The sequence below is a fragment of the Physcomitrium patens genome, chromosome 18 (genome assembly GCF_059467195.1).
Source record: "Physcomitrium patens ecotype Gransden chromosome 18, ASM5946719v1, whole genome shotgun sequence".
Lineage (NCBI taxonomy): Eukaryota > Viridiplantae > Streptophyta > Bryopsida > Funariales > Funariaceae > Physcomitrium > Physcomitrium patens.
In genome coordinates, this window is record NC_143427.1 from 9,638,074 (window position 1) to 9,660,011 (window position 21,938).

Genomic DNA, 21,938 nt, shown 5'->3' on the forward strand with positions numbered 1-21,938 from the left:
TACACTAATCAAAGTGATCTAATTTGCAAGGAATGAAGACCATCCTAACTCTACTTTGTTTAAAAAGTATTTTTTGTAATTTGCTAACACATTATTTTGTATATGCCAAATGCAGAGTGATACTTTTGAAGTGAGAAATATTAATTGAATGGCATTTATCAATACTAAATCCCTACCAATACCTATGCAAATGGATCAAATTTCTCCATATACTTGTTGAAATTGGATTAATGCCCAATAAAATAAGGGTTTTGTTTCCTTTTAGAGAAAAGCAACATCAATGATAAATGAGGTATTAAAACTTGTCATCCTTATAATATGTAACAATGGCATTCTAAATCTATTTGTTTTATATATGCAATCCATGACAATGTAGAAATGATATGTTTTTGCAAGTTGAACATAGTTAAAATGTATAAAAAATAGACAAATAAATTTATCTTCTTCATCACAATGCCAAGTAAAATGATAATTAGTTCCTTGTAAAGTTTCCATAAGACATATAATAGGTGATCATTGAGCAAGTGCAATGCAACGTAATTTTTGTCACTCATTGTGAATAATTCAAGCAATGACTTTGCTAGTAGTATCACTTTTACATAAGGCAACAACAAGAATTTTTGGTGGGATCCCTTTGGCTAACAATCATGAAGTTAGTTCTTTTTTGGGTGGTTGCAAACAAAGAGCAAATAAATGGCCTAAAAGAAAAGAAGTAGCTCCATAGTTATGAAGAGCATTTCGAACAATCAAATACCATTAAATACTATTATGTAAATGACAAGCATGCAACACAAATAGACATCATGTCAAACAACTTGCACAATTTTGTTTAAGAGTATAATGATTTTGATCACATTAAACCTCTCCTCTATCACATTTGTGATCAATGTAATCTTGTCAAAGCACTATTTGTATAAAATATAGCCTTAATTGTATGTAAATGCATCAATACTACATTTTATTTTGTCTATACTCTCAAAATACCCCTCTAGTGGTGCACACATATTTCTCACTTTCCATTGCAAAATGCAATAAAATTGTAGAGTATACAATTTCTTCTCTTCTATCCACTATACATAATTTGAAAAAGAATATATACTAAAATCAGATGAAGAAGGAAATTGAGTACACATACTTATAGGACAAGTAGGGAAAGAGCAATAGAAAGATATTATTACTAGCCATTGAAAACTATTGAGAACTGTTGGAAATTATATCCAAAATGATGATTCTATTTATCCAAATGTAGATTTGTCTTAATGATGATGAAGTTTTGTACTATCCATGTGCAAAATTATGATGATAGGTGGATCACTTTAGTACAAATTTGGATTACTTTATCATTTCCCTATATATGTATATATATAATTTTACAAGACACTTTAGAAAAAAAAAGAAAAAAAATATTAAGACAACATTTGATAAAGACATGTATATTTTCATTCATTTAAACATCCATACATCCATTTGTATTTCCATTCAATTTATATTATTCTTAATTACACCTTGGTGACACAATAATATGTTATTTTTGAAGCAAAGCAATGGACAAATATGTATGTATATGTGTGTGATGGTTTCATTGCAAAATTAAGTAATACTAACTATTATATTTTTATAATCTTTCATCAAATGATTGTTGGATAATTTTGAAGCAACATCTTTAAACAATTCTGTATTTTGAAAATTGTGTTAAAATGCGCTCATAAAAACCATCACAGACAAGCTCTAAAGACGGTCCTCAAACCTCAAATTATAACATGTGTAAACATGTAACATTTTTAATAATCAAAATTTACATACTTCATACATATGACTCCGACATATAAATCAATAATTTTTTTTATAATTTGAGCAAGTACTTCAGATTGAAGAACATTGTGTACTTCATAAAAGTATATCAAATGAGTTTTGTTGCTAAATGAAGTAAAATGAACTCTATTTAGACATTTTGATCTCATAGTACACGAGTGCCTCACAACTAACAGTTGAGACTGTACCTTCAAATGTAAACAGGTCATTATATTTAAGATTGTTTGATTCAACAAAAAGACTTACATTTAAAATAACCAAAAAAGTGTACGCCTTGAAAAATAAATAATAAAATCGTGTCATGCCTGTGGTGGGGTGTTGACGAGATAAAAATAAATAAATAATACTCATAATTCAAATACAGCTCTGCCACGTTACTAATCAACTCTTGTGCTGATCTGTAACCACAACAGCAGGACTTCTGTTTCAGACCGATTGGGGTGAATTTTCAAACAGCTTTGCCTACGAAAACCATTCCCACAATCCACGATCTCCTTTTGTACAGCACATAAACTGCGTCAGCCACCACATGCAGCATTCCGTTGTCAGAACGTGCACACCCTAACCAAGGCATTCTTAAGAACCAAGTGGGAACCTGGACACCTTTGTGTCAAGGGAATCATGAAGATGCAGAACGAAGCGCACCAACTCCAACATTCTGCTTTGCCCAACTCTTGGACAGCCCAAATTGGATGAGGTCTTTAAAATTAAATGGCCAAATACCCTGTGCGATATCGCACCGAAACCAATCAATCTCCCAGACCACGATACTCAAATGCTTCATGTCAACAAAAATACTCACCATAACAGACACAAGACCAGTAACTAAGCAGCACAAACGTCCATCTATTGACAAACCCATAATTACTAAGTGATCATGGACACCAACTCACCGCTGCTAACATACCTGTAATGAGCTGAACGTTGATATTTTGCGAAGCTTGCATAAAGTCTAAAACACGCCTCAAAGTAAGGCCATACTAGCACAAGCCCCTCAGTATCCATTTTTGGACTCTCGCATACTTCTGCTCAAACCAACAAGGCCTCCGCATGTCGCCACATTCCATGCCTGCTCAAATGACTCAACCCATGTGCCACATCACAGCCCTCATTCAACGTCGACCTGGCATCGGGGGCCTTGGTCCTGAACATCACCCAACTCCCTTCAGTCCCAAGGGCTGCGAAACCGCCACAACCATCAACCAACGAAAAACTTCGGTAACAAAATAAACAGGGGCAACTACGGATGAAAATCGCATGTAATGCAAGACACACCTCCCAACACAAACCTCTCGACCCCAACACCCAAGGAATAAAAACAAACCTTGGTGAAGCTCGTTCGGAAAGTATTGATTCTGAGGAATCGACCACTGATGTTGCAGCTCTTCTCCACCATAATAACGCTGATGTGGGACACCGTGCATCGCATAACCTACACCTTCGTGACCTATGCCTGCAGCCATCGCAATCCCTGTTGCAGCAGGGGCATTCGCATTCGGGTCACCTTGACTGACATTCACTCTCGATACAGCGACACCACCGTGAACCACCCCATAATGCTGTTGGTGATTAGCGTTCTGCAGCTGCTGCTGTTGAAACAGGAGGGAATGTTGATGCTGTTGAAACAATGCTGGTCCGGCAATTGTACCACCCGCATCCCCGGACACCTGCCTCCTGGAAACCTGATGAACAGGGTGCATAGGGGTTTGCTCTGGTGATATTTGCTGCCTTGCATGTTGCGCCTGCTGCTGCTGGTTACCTCCTTGTTGACGCTGCTGATGGAAACCTTGGGAGACCTGGGGGCCAAGTCGACTCGGAGAAGTTTGACTCGGAGAAAACTGACCAGGCCTCTGACGTGGGTACCCAGACTGCGAGCTATTCGAGGACGCAATGCTATCCATGCTTGAAGTACTCATTCGCCCTTGTGACGTCCTGCAAACACAGCTCACACCACAACTGCATCAAAATCCACAGCGAATGAGCTATGCGCTACACGTTACAGAGAACAGATCGAGTCCTTCTAGCACTGCAACATCCTTGAATGTAACAGTTATCAAAAAGCATCAATTCATCGAACCAGTTATCTACCTCGGCATGAAAAGGCCCGAATGGACTCAACACGCTTTCGCTAAAAGCCATGTAAGTGACAGAAACTGAGTTAGAATCAAGCACGTACCTCCTCGATGTGGTCCCATCGAAGACGCCGTCACCCACAACTCCACCGGACCTACTAGGACCCCTTCTTATTCCAGTTTCGTGGGCATCCTCATGAAGAAATTCATCACTGCACCCGAATTATAAATCTCAGTACCTCCTCAGAGCCAGTCAAACCACCCAAAACACGCTAAACAAACAACTGCAGTGCCAGTCTGCTACCGGCCCGCATGTATGCCGGCTTACTGACCTACACATCATCTCCACCACCACAGAACCCACTGCAAGTGGAACATGTGATCTTACGAAATTTTCTCACTCGTCTGTTTTACCTCCAATTCCACTATGTCAAAACCAGAAAAATCCAATCACATCTTCTAAAACAACCAAAACTCCCACAGCAGGAAACAAACGCATTAAATCCCCAACCAACCGTTGAAATCCTCGCAATTATCTCACCACAAAACTCCACATCACCACTTATGTCCCTCACGTAAAGCAACCCTACAATCAATCCCTATCTCATCCCACGGACAACCTAATATCTCATGATTAAAGAAAGCATCAGGTGAGGACCTACGAACAGCTCCTACATCCACTTCCCGGGCACATAAACTTGCAAAAGAAACATACAATCTTCACCATGTCTCACCTGAAATCGGGATCCCAGTGAATGCTTACTGCAGAATCATCCTCTCCACTGTCCATAGAACTTCTTGGTGATAGATACGCACCCAGCGTACCTGGACCAAAACCAGATGCCCCTCGTTGCAACTGTGCAGTTCCCGAACTGCTGCTATTTCGAGCACCTCGAGAGTGAGGTGCAGGAGGACCACCTCTCCGTATCCCACCTTGACCCTCGAAACTCAGGTTCGACGTTGCATCCGCGTTCGCGTTTCCACTGCCGTGCTGAAGCCTCGACCAATGCGCCAACTCTTGCTGCTGGACCTGCTGCTGTTGACCATGCCCACCGGAACCAGGAGGAGCTTGCCAAGGTCGCCTCCAATGAAAATGCCCTTGCGCAGCGTTCGCATTAACCACTGCTGTTTCCAACAATTGCCGCGCAGGCGATGCTGGTCCATACCGATTTGGAGAACCCACTTGCGATTGAGATCCATTAGACTGGAAGAAACTGGATGCCGGTGACGAAGGAAACGATCCTGGCGACGCACCGTAAGGACCAGGAGACTGCTGATATAGAAATGGGTGCCCAAACCCAGATGGACTCGCCCCGAGATTGAACGATGGGCTAGCTCCCAGATTCAGTGACCGAAGAACTGGATGTTGCGGATGTATAGATGGTACTAAGGGTCTCCCTTGCCAACTTGCTTCCGGAGAGCTACCCACCGCTGATGCTTGAGAATTCATACCCATCACACGTGCACCCGATTCGTCCATGTAACTCTCAAAGTTACCGTCCATCGTCACACCTTCTCCATAGCTCCCAAAACTGCCCACACTGCCATAGCTACTCGCTCTTGAAAACTGACTCGTGTGCTGCTGAGGACTCACACCATACCGAGGACCTGAATTCAATCCTCCCACCTGATTTTCACGCCCAGGTTATCATCTCTCATGATTATTGCACGCTCCAAGAACCGTGTCATTCAAGTCAAGCCTTCCAACACACTTTACATACCACAAATAGCTGAATTTACACACCAATTTCCTTTTACTCACATTCAAGCCACGTCTATTTCAAACTGATCAATTGATATTCATCCAACACTAAACAGATAAACTTCAAACGCAGCAGCCTCCAGTGTCCCTCAACCTCTTGTGAGATCATAGGAAAATCATATGCAACGCCAACTTACTTGGGGAGAGAGGCCTGCACCGACCCAGTGCCCCGCCGCGCCTCTGTGGTCTATAAGAAGACTGCGATTCACAGGCTGCGCAAATCACCACGCACATTGGCAACCTCCATAACTCATTTTCATGCAACTTTGCTAACTCCACCGTACCACGCCATCACATGCATAGATAAGCCACAAATAACCTCATCCCACGCCAGTAAGTTAGCCGCAGAAATTACCGTCCGTGGAGTCTCTGGAACAGGAACGTAAGGTCCAGTGAACGGCTCGTCTGTTATAAATGGATGTTGTGCGGCCTGCACACGAGGATCACCAACCCACAGTGAACCACCGACATACTCAGGCTACCTCATAAAATCACACCAGGTTTAAGATTCCAAATAAACAGCAATACTATCATTCCATCATCATAATATTCTCATCAATGTGGAACCAATCTCTTCTAAATAACTCATAAAACCGCCAAATCCCATTACCTGCTGAGGTGACCATCTCCTCCTTGGGTCACATTCGATCAAGCCCTTCAGAAAGTCCACAAAGCTCTCTCGAGCCAGCATCTCTGCATGATTACCAACAAAAATCTAGTTCCTCAATGAGATCACGGAAAACAACTTCACACCGTGCGTTAACCCGTGTGACACACACGACAAGCATGATAAATACTATTATGTGAGCAACTCCTTTGTACACAAAGAACAAAGGTGCACCCCCTACCAACTTCCAAAACATATGTACATCAACGAAAAACAACCGCTCAACAGCTCCTCTAACACCACGCTGCAACTCAAAGTCATCAGTTAGCAAATGGTGCACCACCTCTTTTCTGCTCGGCCGCTGACATGGGCTTCATGTGATACCCCATTATCACTTCAGCAAGTGTGCCATGAAAGTACCTCCTCCCAATCTCCGGTGTTCTCCTATGTCGCTGCACGACCCACTCACGTCAAATCATTCTACCAACCATAACTTGCACGGCAACCCAACGTATCAAGAGCCAAAATCGTATCCTCAAGAAGCTGCGTCAGTCCCTACTATTCAAGCCGTGCTGTCAGCCCTAAACTCTTTCCATTACTTGCATACTGTCTAACACTACCTCATGCTCTATTCAAGAGCCCACAGTATACACCGCCACATCACGACACCTCGGCTCACGGCACGTCGTGAAATCTTCATCATGTTCAGGCTATACGTTGTTCTGTCCATAATAATACTTCTGATACCAACGTGAAAGCTACAATAACATCTATTCGCAACAGAACCTCAGGGATCGTCGTCTGTAATGTAGTGTAACGTGCTACACTCCAAAAAGCCATATCAACACACTAGTCTGTAAATCAGCCGAATATTACATGATCGAAAAGCCGTTGTTCAGTCACCAAATTCAATGTTGTCAATCATCGGAGAACATACCACTTCATATTCCTCCACTGTCAGCAGCTGATAAGCGCTGCGGTTGTGATCAGCATGAGGAGCAGCAGTCAGAAGCTTGAAGAACCTGTTTGTGAAATTCGCATTCCTCAAGATATGATCACTAGGTTGACTCCTGAACCAACACCATCCACACCATGCATAAGTGTCGGATGGCAATACCAACTCACGGTTGGTTATCCACCAAAGTACGCTCATCATGCATCAGTGCAAATAACCGACGGTAGAACATGAACTAACACGCCATCTGACAGCAACGCAACAATCTTCGCTACCAATTCATCGACGCTCAGTTGCAACCACGCGAATCACTATTGACCAAGCCCGTGATCATTACATCGTCACAAAAATAGAACATACTCAAGTTTCTCCTTCATAAACAGCAGCATGTCGAAGTCGCAAGCTCCAGGGAACAATGGCAGCCCTAGGAAAAGCTCGGCTGCCACACACCCTAACGACCACATATCAATAGCGGTCGTATACCGGTGACCAAGCAATACCTCGGGTGACCTGTAAAACCGACTCTGCACTCATTCAAAGTACAATCCAAGTTAGCAAGAACATCCACTTCAGCGTACATTGCATTCAACTCTGCGCACGTCGGCTCTCTCATATACATAAAGCGGCACTACACCACGTTACTCCAACATCACATTACTAACCTTCCACCTATCAGCTTCAACATCTTTTATGGACAGCAAATCCTAGGATGCGAACCACCACTCTACCTGAATATACGTGTACACCGTATGGTCTTCCTTACACGCAGACCCGAAATCAATAAGCTTCAACTCCGCTGACCGAAAACTAAGGCAAACAAAATCCAGCCATAAAAATGGATTAGCCTGGCACGTCTAAACACGTCAGTCGAATTCTTCAACAACCCTGCAACAAGATAAAACTTCCAACAATGCACATCACCTCCCCTACACGACCATAATCAGTCCAGCAAAGATTACGAAAGCAACCCTAGCTAAGAAATCGAAAAGATTCAACCACAACTGCATGGTCAAATGCAAAAATCGCCACTTGCATTCGAAGACGCCGACACTGGATACGACACTCCCAAATCTCCGTTCACGTAGACCATGCACACTAGTGCGCACAACCGACAAGTACATAATAATCACCTCTCGATAAGAAGAATGTTCTCCGGCTTCAAATCACAATGTATCACTCTAGCTTCCCGCAGCAGAGTCAGAGATTTCAGTAACTGTACACACCCACATCCAGACTCATCAGCGTATCCAACTCTTTCACATGCAGTCCACATAAACCTGCAATCTGAAACAACTGGGATAGTACAACTTCCTCCAACCATGACGGCCACGGATAGCATTTCTTCAAGGACACATTCCAAGACAGGCGGCTGTAAACGACCCATTTCGCAAACCCAACACACGAAACTCAAGTTTCCACCTTACAAAACCACAAAACGTCTTAACCAGAGAAAAAGCACACAGTAACACACATCGCACATCTGCATTTCTGAACTAGCAACATGTCGCGGTTCCACCAAGATCCATACCTGTTTGGTAAACATCCTAACCAATACAAGCGACATGCCCTTCAAACTCGTCTTCTTCAACAGCTCGTACCTGCAGAGCCAAAACCCATCAATAAGAACCCACTGTACGCATCCTAACTGAAACCACCATCAAACCAACCAAGAATGTCACGCCCTTCGCAAAACCTGCAAGTGAAACTGCACAACGTATCACCTCAGCTCACGCGTTCAAAAGTTGTCATAAGCTTCTCCACTACTCTCATGCACACTTGGACTATACCCAAAACCTCTATGCGCTACACAACCTTCCGCCTCACATTTCTATTTGCCGCCTAAAACCAATAAAACTGGTCCCTACAGTTCGAAGGATGCACTCACAAGTTCTCCGTAAGTAGCTCAAACACGATGCAGAGATGTCCATGGTGCTGGAAGTGATCTAGGCTTCTAACGATATGGTACTGGTCATTTGGATCATATTCCCTGTTTAGCTGTCAATCACAGTCAACAACCGCAGGTTAAAGCAACCCTTTTTCATTCAGGCATGCATCTACACGAATCTACACCTTCCTCCTGTCCAAATCCCAGAAAGCTTGGGTACTCTCAAAAGTTTCTTCTTATAAACCGAGAGTCACGAAAGTCCTACACCACGGACTCACAACTGCCCATCTCATCTGAATATCCAGCAACTTCTGAAAATCTGCCTGTAAGAAGTTCGCATACACCCGCAATTACAGTCAGAAAAAGGCGGGAGGAGTATCCGTGTGCAAGGTCAAGCCATACCATGTGCAAAATTCCGATCTCGAACCGCGCTTGGGTGCAGTAAGCTGGCAGATTCTTTATCACCTTCACTGCAACATACTCATTCGTCTCCTCCGTGTAACATTTTGCTACCTGTCCGAACGTACCTGAACCCACAAGATCTTTCACAACATATCTGCGCCCGCGGACGCACACCCACACCCACATCCCACCCTCACGCGTTCAAAACCTCACTCACATCAATTTGCACACTTTCTGCATGCACCAAGCTCCCAAATACCTCGTGCTCTGCTCAAAAATTCGAACGCCTATGCGCCCCAACCTCCATCCAAAAACTACCGTAATGAAAACAATCATCCAAATTATGCCCTCGAGCAGGATTAAACACAATGAAATAAATAAAATAAATAAAAACTACAATCAGCTTCATCGCAAGTGTACAAATTACCCACCTGCGAGTGCCATCGTCATTCACCAGGACCTGATTGAAATACAGCACAAGGTCATGCCTCTCATTGTCCAGCCCATTCTCAGAAACAATTGTCGATGGAGCAGTGAGGTATCGTTTCGGATTCAGATCCGGTGAAAATGCAAACTCGAGGTTGCAGTTTTGATACGTCCCCACTATATCCTTCGTAAGTTTGTATGCCAACTGCGTCATCAACATGGAACCCTTCGTCAAATTAATCAGCCGAAATATTGTGGCGCGAAAACACCCACGATAGTGACAGCGTCCTCACAGTCTTGCTGCCCTAACCCTCATGTGTGTACAGTCGTCTTGTCATTACACCCGAGCTTGTCTTCAGGAGCCCAAACACCTGCTCATAGGAACTGAAGCCATGCATTGCTAGGGCCAGCGAGCGTCAACGACAGTAGACTACTTAACTAAGAAATCCCAATCGCTCCGATTACAAAACATATGACTTGTACGCTGTTGTGCAATTCCAAAACTACCAAGACAAGCCCCCACACACCATATACGGCTCCGGACACCGTCGCCCTACAAGGCATGCAAACCCATCTGCAACTCAGGAGCGGAGATGTACCGAACGGGTGACCTGGATGTGCAATCGCGGTGCACTGGCTCCAGCATGCTGCCTTGACGACGCTCTAGCCGGTGCACTGGCCCCACTACGATGCCTCGAAACTCCCGGTGCCACATATGGCCCAAACGAAAACGATCGTGGAAACCAATGCGACTGGGGCATCGGATATAAAAGCCTACGATCTCTGCCACTAGAAACCCCAGAATTCGAGTCATCGTCATCACTGCTGTAATCGCCATCCGACGATGGCGACCATACAAACTGACACGCACCGACCTCCATCATCGGCATGACTCCGCCCCTTCAACCCTACACTTCAACACCACAAACCCCACCGCTCATAGTAGATTGCAACTTCAGCACGTCCACTCCACCGCTTCCGCTCGCTGTCCACCTTCCCTCCGGCCGCTTCCCTACTGTTCGACCTTCGCAAAACCCTGACCACAGACCCAGCCAGGTTCAACGTGCATGACAAAACGATGCTCCCGCAATAACCACACCACCTGATCCACCACAGGCAACCCCTTCTCGATCCACCGCAAGCTCCTCCACTCCATAATCCTGCCCTGTATCACCTCCACGCTGCCCTTCTTTCTCTCTCTCTCGCTTGCTCCGCCAATTAATCCTGTACTACCTCTGGTGCCATATCCCCGACTGCCCCGGTCATCCGGACATCACCCTACACACTGCATTGTCATTTCATCCAAATCCCCCAACACGCCTCCGCCACTCCCCGCGACAAGTACCATCTGCCTCGAAAAAACAACCTCTACCTCCGCTACCCCACCGCATCGTAGCGTCACCGACCGTCTACCAATGCCATAAAGTCAAAGAGAAACACCGCGAAGAAGCCAGAGCATGGCCATCACGGAAAGGATGCAACAACCAGAAGTCGTTCAGGTCCGCCTGGAGGAGCGGCGTGACGAGCAAGGGAAGGGTAGAGAAAACGAGTGTGGAGTGGTGAGTGTTGGAGTTTGGTTGAAGTGATGCGGGGTCCAACGAAGTGCACGTTGGCATCGTTGCTGGACGTCGGGGCAACATCGACAGCATCGGCACATCCCCGTCATCCGATCATCGGATCAACCATCATTGCCATCGCCGTGGTCGCGGTGGGCATGGCTTGGGCTCGTCCCCTCGTCCCTTTCATTGCGGCAGCACCACATGGCCTACATTACCACGACGACTACTACTACTACTTTCTCAACACCCCCTACGCCTGCCCTACTTTCTTAACCTTCCCCTACTCCTGTGCCCCTACCTTGTGTCCATTACGCTTTCCATGCACTTGCCTTTGTGGGTCTCCCTTCTCCCTCTCGCTCGGCTCTTGGTGGTGAATTGAAGGCGGTACCAACAATAGATTTGCTGATCCCGGCACCTGCATTCCAACTGATTCACATTCAACTACCCTACCCCCCAAAAAGAAAAGAAAACAACATCAAAACGACAAAAGAAACCAAGCAAGCAGGCAGACAATTGCATCGGATCACAAGTTGGTGAAAGTCTTTTCCCCGAAAAGTGAATCACAAAATTGAATTGCTTGTGAATTCCTCCAACGTTGTTAGGTTTCCTGCAAGATTGGTACCCAAACCCACTGGTGGACCACCACTTCCATTGCAATCAACGCAAGCCATGAAACTTTTCACATCAATCCATGTGCTACACGGAATTGTCCATTTCTGTCTCATTCTCTGGAAGAAAATCAACCCCATCCTCAAACCCCAATAATATTACATTCACCAAATCATACTACATTCAGTAGTTGTTCTTCAGTGCACCCAAATGTAATTATGTCTATTCCTACGTATAATTCATTAGTTAATGCATTACTTGAGCACATCTTGGGTTGTGCAAGCAAACATACACATACATATAAACGTGTAATTAAAGTTGTTATTGTTATTATCATTTTCTATTTCTGTCCTGACTGACGTGGAGATAGTTCGTGGCAAGGTGTAGGTGTTGTTGGAATTCCTAGTGACTATGAAGTAAAATTTTGCTATGAAAACTTTTTCTCTGTTTTTTGCTTTGAGGACACCATTTTATGCTTTCTGAGAATACAAAACTTGTCAGAATACCAATTCCTGTATCATTGTGCGATTGGTGAAATTATCTTCGATTTACATTTAATTAACTTATCATGTATTAAGTAAAACCCTTTTGGTAATCTCTATTACGTTCCAAATACAACACAAATTCTAAAAACATTGAATCAAACTATTTGGTTTACAAGAAATCATCATTTAAAAATCAGCTTTCATGCGCTTAAAGTATTAAAATAATCACCCATAATTATAAAGGACGGTGAGCAAGGATATAGAACGATCTTACTGAAGATGCTTCTTCCTTGTCTACAACGCTCCTAAAAATATTAAGTTTTCATCCCTTTCTATTGGACAGTTTGATTAATCTAAGACCTTTGTTCAATGATTAAAAGAGGCCTAATTTCTGAGTCCAGAAAGTCTCTGTTCTCCTTCTGGTACAAATATTCTGAAAAGGTTTTGGCCTTTCCTTGTCAACAGCATGAATTCAAATCATTCAATTGAACGCACCCTGAGTAAGAATCATTTCAATATTATTTGTACTAAGCCAAGGTTAAGAAAGTGTCTTCGAAGTTAATCGATTCACCCAACCGTTTTGAGTGTGCCTGGACATGAGCATGGTTTGGAGGAATGAACTCACGCGTGGTTGTATGTACAGGTATGTGCTAGCCCCTGTCGCACTTCTCCAAGTGCTTCTATAATAGTACAGCTCCTTTACAAAGTGCATTGGTATTCTGACAAGTTTTCTATTCTCGGAAGAAAGTAATCCCAATCATCTTCAGAACCATGCCGCGGGACCAAAAGCCCTTGTCCAATTGGTGCGCCAATAGGTGAAGACTGAATCATTAGAAGATACGTAACATCGACGATGAACGTATCTACAAAAAGCACTTTCCGAAGGTACAAGAGGAAACGACTTTCCAACGGCTTGCACTATCTAATCAAGAGTTATACTGCACTACCAGATAATCAACAACAAGCAACGCCGTAAGGTCCACCATACCACGCTGTTCGAGTCTGGAATTAATGTGTTACCTGCAACTTCTTGAGAAAAGAAGCACTTCATGAAAAGGTGCAACGTAACAGAGGCCTTCTAGACAGTTGAATTCGCAAATGTGCGATGTAATTCGAGTGCATTACTCACAAAGACGAAAAAGGAGTAACGGGAGTGGAGACCTAGAGCTCAGTACATACCTTTAAAAGGATGGAATTCCAAGGTGAAAAAGCAAAACTGCAGGGGCATATCTAATAGTCCCAGACCATGCTTTCATAAATCTCCTACTTCAACTACGTAAGCTTGTTCGGTTAAATATTCAGAGGTCTTCGAAGGGTGATATTTACACAATTGCAGATCGATCTCCAAGAAAAGCTTCATTCTTCCCAATCGTCATCATCGCTCACCTCTTGGTTTCTTGAGGCAATGTAATCATGGAGATTCTTTATCTGCAAATAAGAAAAATCCAAATACGAGTTGGCGATCATATAGTTGGATTGTGTAATACACTTGTAAAAAACTTTGTCTATTCGGTTGTTTTGATTTTTGATTTCTGATATTTTGATCTTTAGCTGCCGTGCTATATAAATGATGTCCTGAACACATCACAAAAGCTACAGAAAGCGTATCCCAAGAGTGACAAACTGAAATACGAGCTAATCCCAAACCTTTATCACGCATACTAGCCATACTAACGTAAGTACAGTGCCAGCTACGATGCAATATATAAGCATGTTAAAGTTCATCATTTCATAAAAAGTTCCATAGTTTAGACTGTTTATGTTTAAAATTGCAAACTAGTACAGAAAGATCTTCTGCTACCCACAAAAGAGATAAAAAATCAGTGCAAAAGAGCGCGCAAATTCGGCAACAAGCTCACCGGTAGTGTAATACCGGTACTGTTTGAAGCGGCCAAGAAGAAAGGTCATTGAAGGTCGAGTACCAATCAAACAATTAATTCATAAATGTTAGCAGGTATGTAACTTTCTTACACGTACCAGAGAATCTTCTACAATATTTATTACTGAAATGTAAAACTAAGCCTGGTTTCTACAGACGCAACTTGGAACATGAATAGTAATCATGACCCACTTACAAAATAATACTTTTCTACTTGAAAAACAGCAAACGATCATCCACAATCCAAAAGCGAGTAGAACAACAAACTGAAATCTGTAGGAACATGCAAATGTGCAAACCTGTTAGATCCACTTGAGACGCTACCAGCGTCTGTATCTTCATTTCCAAGTATTTTACTTGGTTTCGCCTGCACAATACAACACAGCGAGAGTGTACGAAACACACAAGTTCAGTCTGAAAGTTTCTGCAAACTCCACATAGCAAATAAGTGTTATAGCTGGTTTCAGGAGAAAACAAGTTGGTTCTCAATACGTAAGTACCTGGCTCTTATCGTGAGCAGCACCTTGCATAGATAACCTTCGCAATTTAAGGGTGTTCGCCATCTCAGTGAGAACATTCACAGTCTGCCATCACGGTCATATTGTGCTGGAAGGATTACTTTACAGGATAAATACAAAAGGTGGTATGCATTGCAAATATCTGATTACTAATGGGAGTTAAAGATCTTCGAAGAATTTCTAAGCAGACTCAATCAACAAACATCCCCTCAAATGATGGATAAAATAATATCCTGCAAAATCACACAAACGCTTGGGATGGAAGAATTCATTTAATAGGGTATACATTGAAGGCTTTCATAACAGCAAAGTGGCATTGAAGTGGACCTTTGGACGGTTGGAATCAACTTGTTTTCCACTTGAAGACTGAGACTTATCTGTAGATGTAGTTGGCTTGTCTCCAACATTTGTCTGCAAAAACCAGTAAAAATGCATAAGGATTATAGGCATTTACGACACAAGACTGATCAATAATAAAGATACTATTATTCTCTTGCTCGACAACCACAACAGTTAAGGACGCCAACAACAGCAAAAACAGCTCCTCCTGATTTGCATGTTACTTGTGTTGAAAATAACATGATTGTCTGAACACAAGCCAGGATAAGATGTACATAAGTTGCATTAAGATAGGAAGAGAGGAACACTGACGGGGGAAGACCAAGCTATATAGAAACGAACATACCTTGCGAAGCTGAATACTAGGATTACGAATAGATGCCAGCAAAGCTGCACGGCTTGCATCTGTTGTTGTCATCAACCAGCAAGCAACATAAGACATACTGCAGGTCCAGTGCTCTACAGTGCTCAGTAGAAAATAACTGCATAATTTAATTACGACGGGTACATAATCTGTTTTTGGAAGAAACTCCTTATTTGTACGTTTGAAGACAACCGTCCAGAGTGGATGAATCGATTTTCAGAACACAAATAGACAATGACTACCGTTTATGTGATGCCAAGAGACTTGCAGTAGGAGGTCAGCCAAGTAAGAAAACACACCTATTGGCAACGGAAGGATTCGGGGGCCCACCGCTTCAAGTTGCGTGCTGGAGTCAGGCCTCTCAGAGCTCGAAGTAGTAGATGTTTTAATTTGAGCTGGCTGTGTTGGTGATCGCAGCGGTGGTAGTGGTGGAGGGGGAGGGGGAGGGGGGGGAGGAGGACGAGGGGGAGGAGGCGAAGGTACTGCTGGGATTGTTTGAGAAACCGAACGTGGAACATCTTGTGCGCTCTTGGTTTTTGTCACAATTGTTGGCAGCCGGAAATCAGAGGTCTGAGACGCTTGCAACTTCGGTAAGTGCATTGATCGAACATCTGCCATGATAACAATTAACAGGTTACGACCAAGCAAAATTTGGCAAAAATAGATTTTGATGGATATATGCATCACCCAACATAGTTAGAGCAAAGAGGCAGAGAACATGCATGTGTGTGGAATATTCACAAACCTAATCAGATCCAGTCACAAAACTTTTGTTTAGTGATGGGATTTTACCAACACATTCCTGCATTGAAGTTTTTGCAACTTACGTAACTGTCTTCTTTTCAAATGGCTTGTAACCAGCTGATCCATAAATACTTTCAGTTCCAGGTTACCAGTCTTAATATTCAAATAACTATCTTCAGAAATTATGTAAACAAACGTTTTCTAAAATAAACAGTGAAGGACTTGGAAGCTTACCAGCAGGGAAGGTACCACTCTCAGTCAAGAGTGGAGAGGGATGTTGAGGTAGACTCAACCTAGAGGAAGCAGCAGCCATAACATCCTCAAAGCCACGTGTTGAACCTGTAATATTGAACAAACGGAATAGAATGAACTTCCTGATCCCTATATTAATTAGTATAGATCTACTCAAGTCTACATTTGCAGCAGACGTCCTTCACGTATGAGACTACCCATTCAATCCTGGAGCGATTATAGAATATCATTTACACAAAAAACAGTAAGTTTGAGAGCTTGAGAACTTACAACTAAAGGCAGCTAGCATGCAATAAAAACCGAAATGACCCAAGAAATTATTGTAAAGTGCATAAATTGGTGGTCAATGGAGTGGTTAGATTGTCTGAAAACTCACTATCTAGTGACTTCGTATCACTCTTAGTTGGAGTACCCTCGACAGAACTGTCACCAAAAGAGGCGTTTCTGTAATGTCCAACGGATGGAGAAATCAAAGGAATGGATTGAAACTGACGTGAAGATCCTGTTGCAAGACAAAAGATTTCAACAAAAACACAACTCTTAAAAACCTTGTTTAGTAAGTTAATAACTCCGCCAGGTAATTTTTCAAATTATCTAAGAAGTCAAGGTTTGTAGTATGCACACATCACATCATTCAAGTGCATGATTAAAGACACCTGCTCTTAAATCAGACACATAACTCTAGCTATTGGGCAGACACTGTCTACTCTAACACTGTCTGCCCAATAGCTAGAGTTATGTGTCTGATCACTGGAGTACTGGGCAAACTGAGTGTTAGAGTAGACAGTGCCGTGATCATTGGAGTATTATGAAGGAGAAGATGGAAATGAGAAAACTGGAAGAAACAAACTTACCACTCCAGCTTATGTCAGCAACCATAGGCAGGTTTGGAAGAGTACTGGGCAAACTGAAGGATGGAACTTCACCAAGCATTGGCCTAAACCCGTATTCTTGAACTCCTGATGAGCTCTGAACCAGACAGATTACAAATATATGACACTAATCAGAACATTGATCCGAGCTACGCTAACACTGTAAAGCCTCATATTGAAAATTTTCACTTTAAATAATAGCGATTTCATTACAGAAACATACAACTAATGCAAATTTTAAGAAATGCAGGTCAACTGGATCAGACGTGCGATTTTACTTAAACAAGAATCAAATATTCCAAGTTACACAAATAATGTTCTACCTACTCACCAATGTATCGCCAGCTAGAACACTTTGAGGTGGCGCAGCAAGTGGAGGAGGCTTATGCTTGGGCTCTTCTTCTCCTACCACAATATCGGCTCCCGTTAGGTTATCCACGACCCTATACCTGCAAAGCCAGAAGCGAGGACTGTTGGTTAGCGTGATGCATATTGTGCCGAGAAAAAGAAATGGCTAGATGGTTACTAAATTCGAAAATGCAATCTGAAATTCAGACAAGAAAAACGTTGACGTGGATGTTATAACTCTTAAAACTATTTTGCTCAAAAAAATTCACGTAGGAAATTATATTTTATAGAACACTTACAGATGATATGGGAGCTCCAATGAATTAAAAAGCATACAATCTGCAACAGATTTTATGTCCTTTGGCACCCTGCCAAGTCCATCCTGGACAAAATCATCAGACAGAATGGGTGCGTAAGACGCCTTGATCACTAGATGGACTATTTCTCATTCGCAAACGTACAAATGATCAAATGTCTAGGAAGGAATTTATTAAGGGAAAGAGCAATATATGTCAACAGGCATGTCAATTTACTGAGAAGTCGGGAGTGAATTACATACAGCGCTTTGTGTCTGTCTAGACCAGTACTCGTGATTTGTCTCCGAGAAAAAACGAAAGAGCTCGAGAGTACCCCCTTCCCCATCCTGACAGCCAAATGATTTTCCAAAATCAAATTAGTAACTCTTGATGTTGTTTAAATTTCTTCAACAATCAACCATAGAAGGTCATAAGGAATCACACCTGATGTTGACATGCAGCCAATGATATGGTTGCAATGGGAAGCTCTGATTGTTTGCCACCAAATACTGGTACAAAATCTGTTTGGTCAGTTGGAACTTGAAGATACTTTGCACTTGAGAACAAAGTTATTGCCTCTTTCGTTCCAGCAAATGCAGCTATTTGAGCCTGCCACGAAGTAGACGAATTGGATGATTGAAAAATTTGAAAAGAGCTGTTGGAGCACTTATGATAATGATAAGCAATACAAAGAACCCAAATAACCCAAAACCTTTTCACAAGTTCTGTTCGGGAGAAATCGTAATTAAGAATCGTAATAATTGTAACAAGTCTTTATCAGTTACCTGTTAGAAGGACAGCTAAACCAGCTCTGTACACATGGTATGTAGTTATAACTGTAAATCATGCAGAACAAACCTAAGGGATATCACGGAGTTGCTATTGGCCTCCACAAAAATCTGTGGCAGAATCAAGTTTTTATGGGAGATGCGCAGCGCTAATTACCTCTCTGTCAGATATTCTTGCAGTTAGATTGTTCAGTTTTTCCTGCTCCATTTTCACCTACAGAAAACATGAAAATTGTAGGAGAAAAGGCCATGAAGAAAAGCTACGATGGACAGCAGAATCCAATTTATGTATACACTGCTGCATAACCTGTCAAAAGGCGTCACTGCTCAGGTGACAAACGTCTTCAATCATACAAACAAAAATGTAAAAATAAGGATTAACGTAGTACCCGGGAAAGGATGTTGTTAAAAACATTATCGGCCACATCATAGAGGTTCAATAATGACTGACAAAGCAGCGAATCGGTATTTCCTCTTCCCTCTTCACTGCCGTTGACAGCGCCTGATCATTAATCCCTCAAATTGTTAGTATTATAATCCTCTCTACCTTGACTTGAGAACCGAAATGCCCATAACATGAATTAGAAGCAGAAAAAGAAGAAAGCATAGACATCTTATATGAGTTTGCACCCCCGCTCAAATTCCATGCATCCATATCGTACCGATCAAGGTATGCACTAATAGACCTATTTTCTAAGAAATCTATCTCTTCTTTCGTACCTTCCCAACTCAACGTGACACCAAAATTTACAAATTACCAGTGAAGTTCTCAAGGTTGGTATGAGCAGCGACTTTTCCAGTTGACATCGTCACATTTTCAGGGTCGACGCAAAGATTCAAAGCCTGTTCAAAGTCCCCGTTATCAAAGGCAGCGTGACCTAGTTTCTCAATATCCTCTGCCATCTTGAAACCCACCATTAGGTAGTCACAATATCCCTAAATCAAACCACCAAAGATCACCAAGAACCCACAAAAATCAAAATCGCAGCACGCGAACTACTAGAATAAGCTACTTGGACCATCCGATTACCAGTGACAAACCCCTGCAACTTGCACAAAGACGCTCTGAATCGCAGCGAGCTCCCCTATTTCCCAGCATGTCCCTAATTCCAACACAACAAGGCATGCCCTAATTCTAACTGGAGAAAGCATCTTCTTGCAATTTCTTCTAGCTTACAACTATTCATATTGTTCACTACTACGTTGTGAGCATAATTTTCAACAAGTTTGGCTCCGTCCAAGATTCACTATGAGATCAAACATCTTCAGAAACGTCAACGGCAAGCTCTAATCTGATACTCATAATTAAAGGAAACGAAAAAGATAACACTCACGATCACAAGAGTTGCAACTGGATCAAGAAAAGCGTATACAACTCCAAAATCTCCTTCAACATCGATTCAGCTGCCCCACAATTACCAACTCGTCATTTAAATGTAGAATCCTGATTCCCTGGGATCTAACCAACCTTCGATTAATCCTCATAAAATGAGAACCAAAAGGGCAGCCCAGAGCAGAATTATTCAAGAGGATATCATAAGGATGTGCACTGAAATCAATTCGTGTTCCGTCAATAGTCACACAAGCTTTTCATGAGCACGTTTAACTTGTACTCAACATCAGGGCTACAAACTTTAGTGTCTACTCACTTTGTTCCATGTTCTACTTTCGAATACTTTGAATATTCCAAAAACAATTAGCATCCCCAAATTTTTGTATACCTCTTCATTTGGTGCACTAGACTCTTTATGGCCACAATCAATTTGACGTTATCTCTATGAGAAAACTAATTGCAACAACTCCAATCTACACCTTTTACGCTTTTGGCAGGTAAAATCACTATGTATACTACACATGCTGCAGGTGGTTCGTCTGCACCTTTGAAATTAGTCCAATTCACGCACTAGTAGGAAAAGAAACAGTATTTTAAGTGCAAACAGAGGGGAAACGAGGAAAAATTCTGCTAAGAAAATAACAGGAAAGTAACCAATAACTTCCTGCCATACAGACACGAATCAATGTTAATCAGTGAGAATCTTCTCAAGAACTCTGGATGCTTCGGCACAATCAAAGTTTCAAAAACCTCAGTGCTCGAATTTCTTTAACAACTGCACTGCAGCCTTAGGTCTCTCCTCTGTACTCCAACAAATGACTCGACACTCACTCAACGATCCTCTAGCGAACCAGATCCAAATGGATTTCCAGCTACAAATATAACCTCCCGCTGTGCCTAATACTTCCAGACTGAAGAGGAGCCCTAGCAATCTTCCAAACCTAACTAGATCCAATCGAAGCATAGGATCTCTTAAAGAGAAAATCAGAAATTCATCATCTCCTCCAACAGGTACTATTTTCAATTCCTTCGCAGAGCCAATCCAATGAAAGAAGTCCTCACAATCTCTCTCGAAGAGTTACCTCTACAGGTGCTTCGAGGAGCAGCTCCTCACAAGAGCTTGCACTATCGAACTTTCAATCCGAGAACATACTCATGTCTCCCGAGTGTCCACCAAATCGTCGATTGGGGTCACAAAATGCGATACAATTGAAGCTTGCAAAGGGTGAAATCGAGTGCTCCACCTTCGATCGATCGAACAAGGCATTGATGAGACAGTAGCATTAGAAAGCGATAGAGAACGAAGTGAGAGCTTCGTCCTGTTCTAAAACCCACACAAACTGTGGGCGGAAATTAGTAGTCAACAGAAACTCTGTTCGTTACTCCCACGTATGTTGGATGAAATATATCGATGATTGTTTGTCTGATGAGCATCCATGAATTATCAAATGCAATTTCAGGTACTAAAAAGTAGGTCACTTAAGACATTAATATTGATAGTAATGTTGGTGGAAAAAGAAGAAGAAAAAAAAATTAAAAATCAAAATAAATAAATAAATATATATATATATATATATATATATATATATATATACAATTAATGTTGTTATTAGATTTCTTGAATAAAGTAC

At 42.3% G+C, this 21,938-nt stretch overlaps 2 protein-coding genes across 18 annotated transcripts; both read right to left on the minus strand.

The window, feature by feature from the left end:
* Window positions 1–1,997: 1,997 nt before the first annotated feature.
* LOC112295509 (dual specificity protein kinase YAK1 homolog) lies at window positions 1,998–11,671 on the minus strand. 2 transcript variants are annotated; one of them, XM_090244484.1, is made up of 18 exons: window positions 10,521–11,671; window positions 9,927–10,126; window positions 9,496–9,649; window positions 9,094–9,203; window positions 8,737–8,806; window positions 8,339–8,421; window positions 7,937–8,015; window positions 7,569–7,732; window positions 7,191–7,323; window positions 6,597–6,705; window positions 6,257–6,339; window positions 6,002–6,076; window positions 5,784–5,858; window positions 4,619–5,511; window positions 3,989–4,096; window positions 3,137–3,744; window positions 2,720–2,956; window positions 1,998–2,536 (listed from the first exon to the last, which is right to left on the minus strand). In XM_090244484.1, the coding sequence occupies exons 1-17, from the start codon at window positions 10,809–10,811 to the stop codon at window positions 2,925–2,927; spliced, it is 3,267 nt and encodes a 1,088-aa protein (XP_090100610.1). In that variant the 5' UTR covers window positions 10,812–11,671; the 3' UTR covers window positions 1,998–2,536; window positions 2,720–2,924. The 2 variants fall into 2 exon arrangements, with proteins under 2 accessions (XP_090100610.1, XP_024402989.1); XM_024547221.3 differs by having other exon boundaries at window positions 2,720–2,990.
* Window positions 11,672–13,071: 1,400 nt separating this feature from the next.
* On the minus strand, window positions 13,072–21,626 carry LOC112295510 (uncharacterized). 16 transcript variants are annotated; one of them, XM_024547228.3, is made up of 20 exons: window positions 21,390–21,532; window positions 20,309–20,378; window positions 20,005–20,077; window positions 19,733–19,817; window positions 19,364–19,476; window positions 19,132–19,188; window positions 18,631–18,795; window positions 18,450–18,533; window positions 18,190–18,272; window positions 17,874–17,991; window positions 17,525–17,639; window positions 17,047–17,172; window positions 16,653–16,757; window positions 15,974–16,285; window positions 15,657–15,715; window positions 15,299–15,382; window positions 14,954–15,037; window positions 14,753–14,820; window positions 14,434–14,452; window positions 13,072–14,002 (listed from the first exon to the last, which is right to left on the minus strand). In XM_024547228.3, exons 3-20 carry the CDS (start codon window positions 20,071–20,073, stop codon window positions 13,931–13,933), a joined length of 1,818 nt encoding a protein of 605 aa, XP_024402996.1. In that variant the 5' UTR covers window positions 20,074–20,077; window positions 20,309–20,378; window positions 21,390–21,532; the 3' UTR covers window positions 13,072–13,930. The 16 variants fall into 16 exon arrangements, 11 of the variants coding, with proteins under 11 accessions (XP_024402996.1, XP_024402992.1, XP_024402999.1 ...); XR_016498401.1 differs by lacking the exons at window positions 20,309–20,378; window positions 21,390–21,532 and having other exon boundaries at window positions 13,072–13,600; window positions 13,754–14,002; window positions 16,005–16,285; window positions 20,005–20,245; XR_016498400.1 differs by lacking the exons at window positions 20,309–20,378; window positions 21,390–21,532 and having other exon boundaries at window positions 13,072–13,594; window positions 13,754–14,002; window positions 20,005–20,244.
* Between the last annotated feature and the right edge of the window lie 312 nt (window positions 21,627–21,938).

Bases quoted from the DNA above. Each gene is read 5' to 3' on its own strand.
- LOC112295509 (XM_024547221.3), bottom strand. From the start codon at position 10,811: ATGCCGATGATGGAGGTCGGTGCGTGTCAGTTTGTATGGTCGCCATCG. The intron at 7,733-7,936 runs GTAGAGTGGTGG...GAATGAGTGCAG, and splicing joins CGGTGTACACGTATATTCAG to AGTCGGTTTTACAGGTCACC. The intron at 7,324-7,568 runs GTATGTTCTATT...GTGTTGGTTCAG, and splicing joins TTTATGAAGGAGAAACTTGA to GAGTCAACCTAGTGATCATA.
- LOC112295510 (XM_073540788.2), bottom strand. From the start codon at position 20,100: ATGCCTTGTTGTGTTGGAATTAGGGACATGCTGGGAAATAGGGGAGCT. The intron at 17,640-17,873 runs GTGAGTAGGTAG...TGTCTGGTTCAG, and splicing joins TTCTAGCTGGCGATACATTG to AGCTCATCAGGAGTTCAAGA. The intron at 14,821-14,953 runs GTACTTACGTAT...TGTATTGTGCAG, and splicing joins CTGCTCACGATAAGAGCCAG to GCGAAACCAAGTAAAATACT.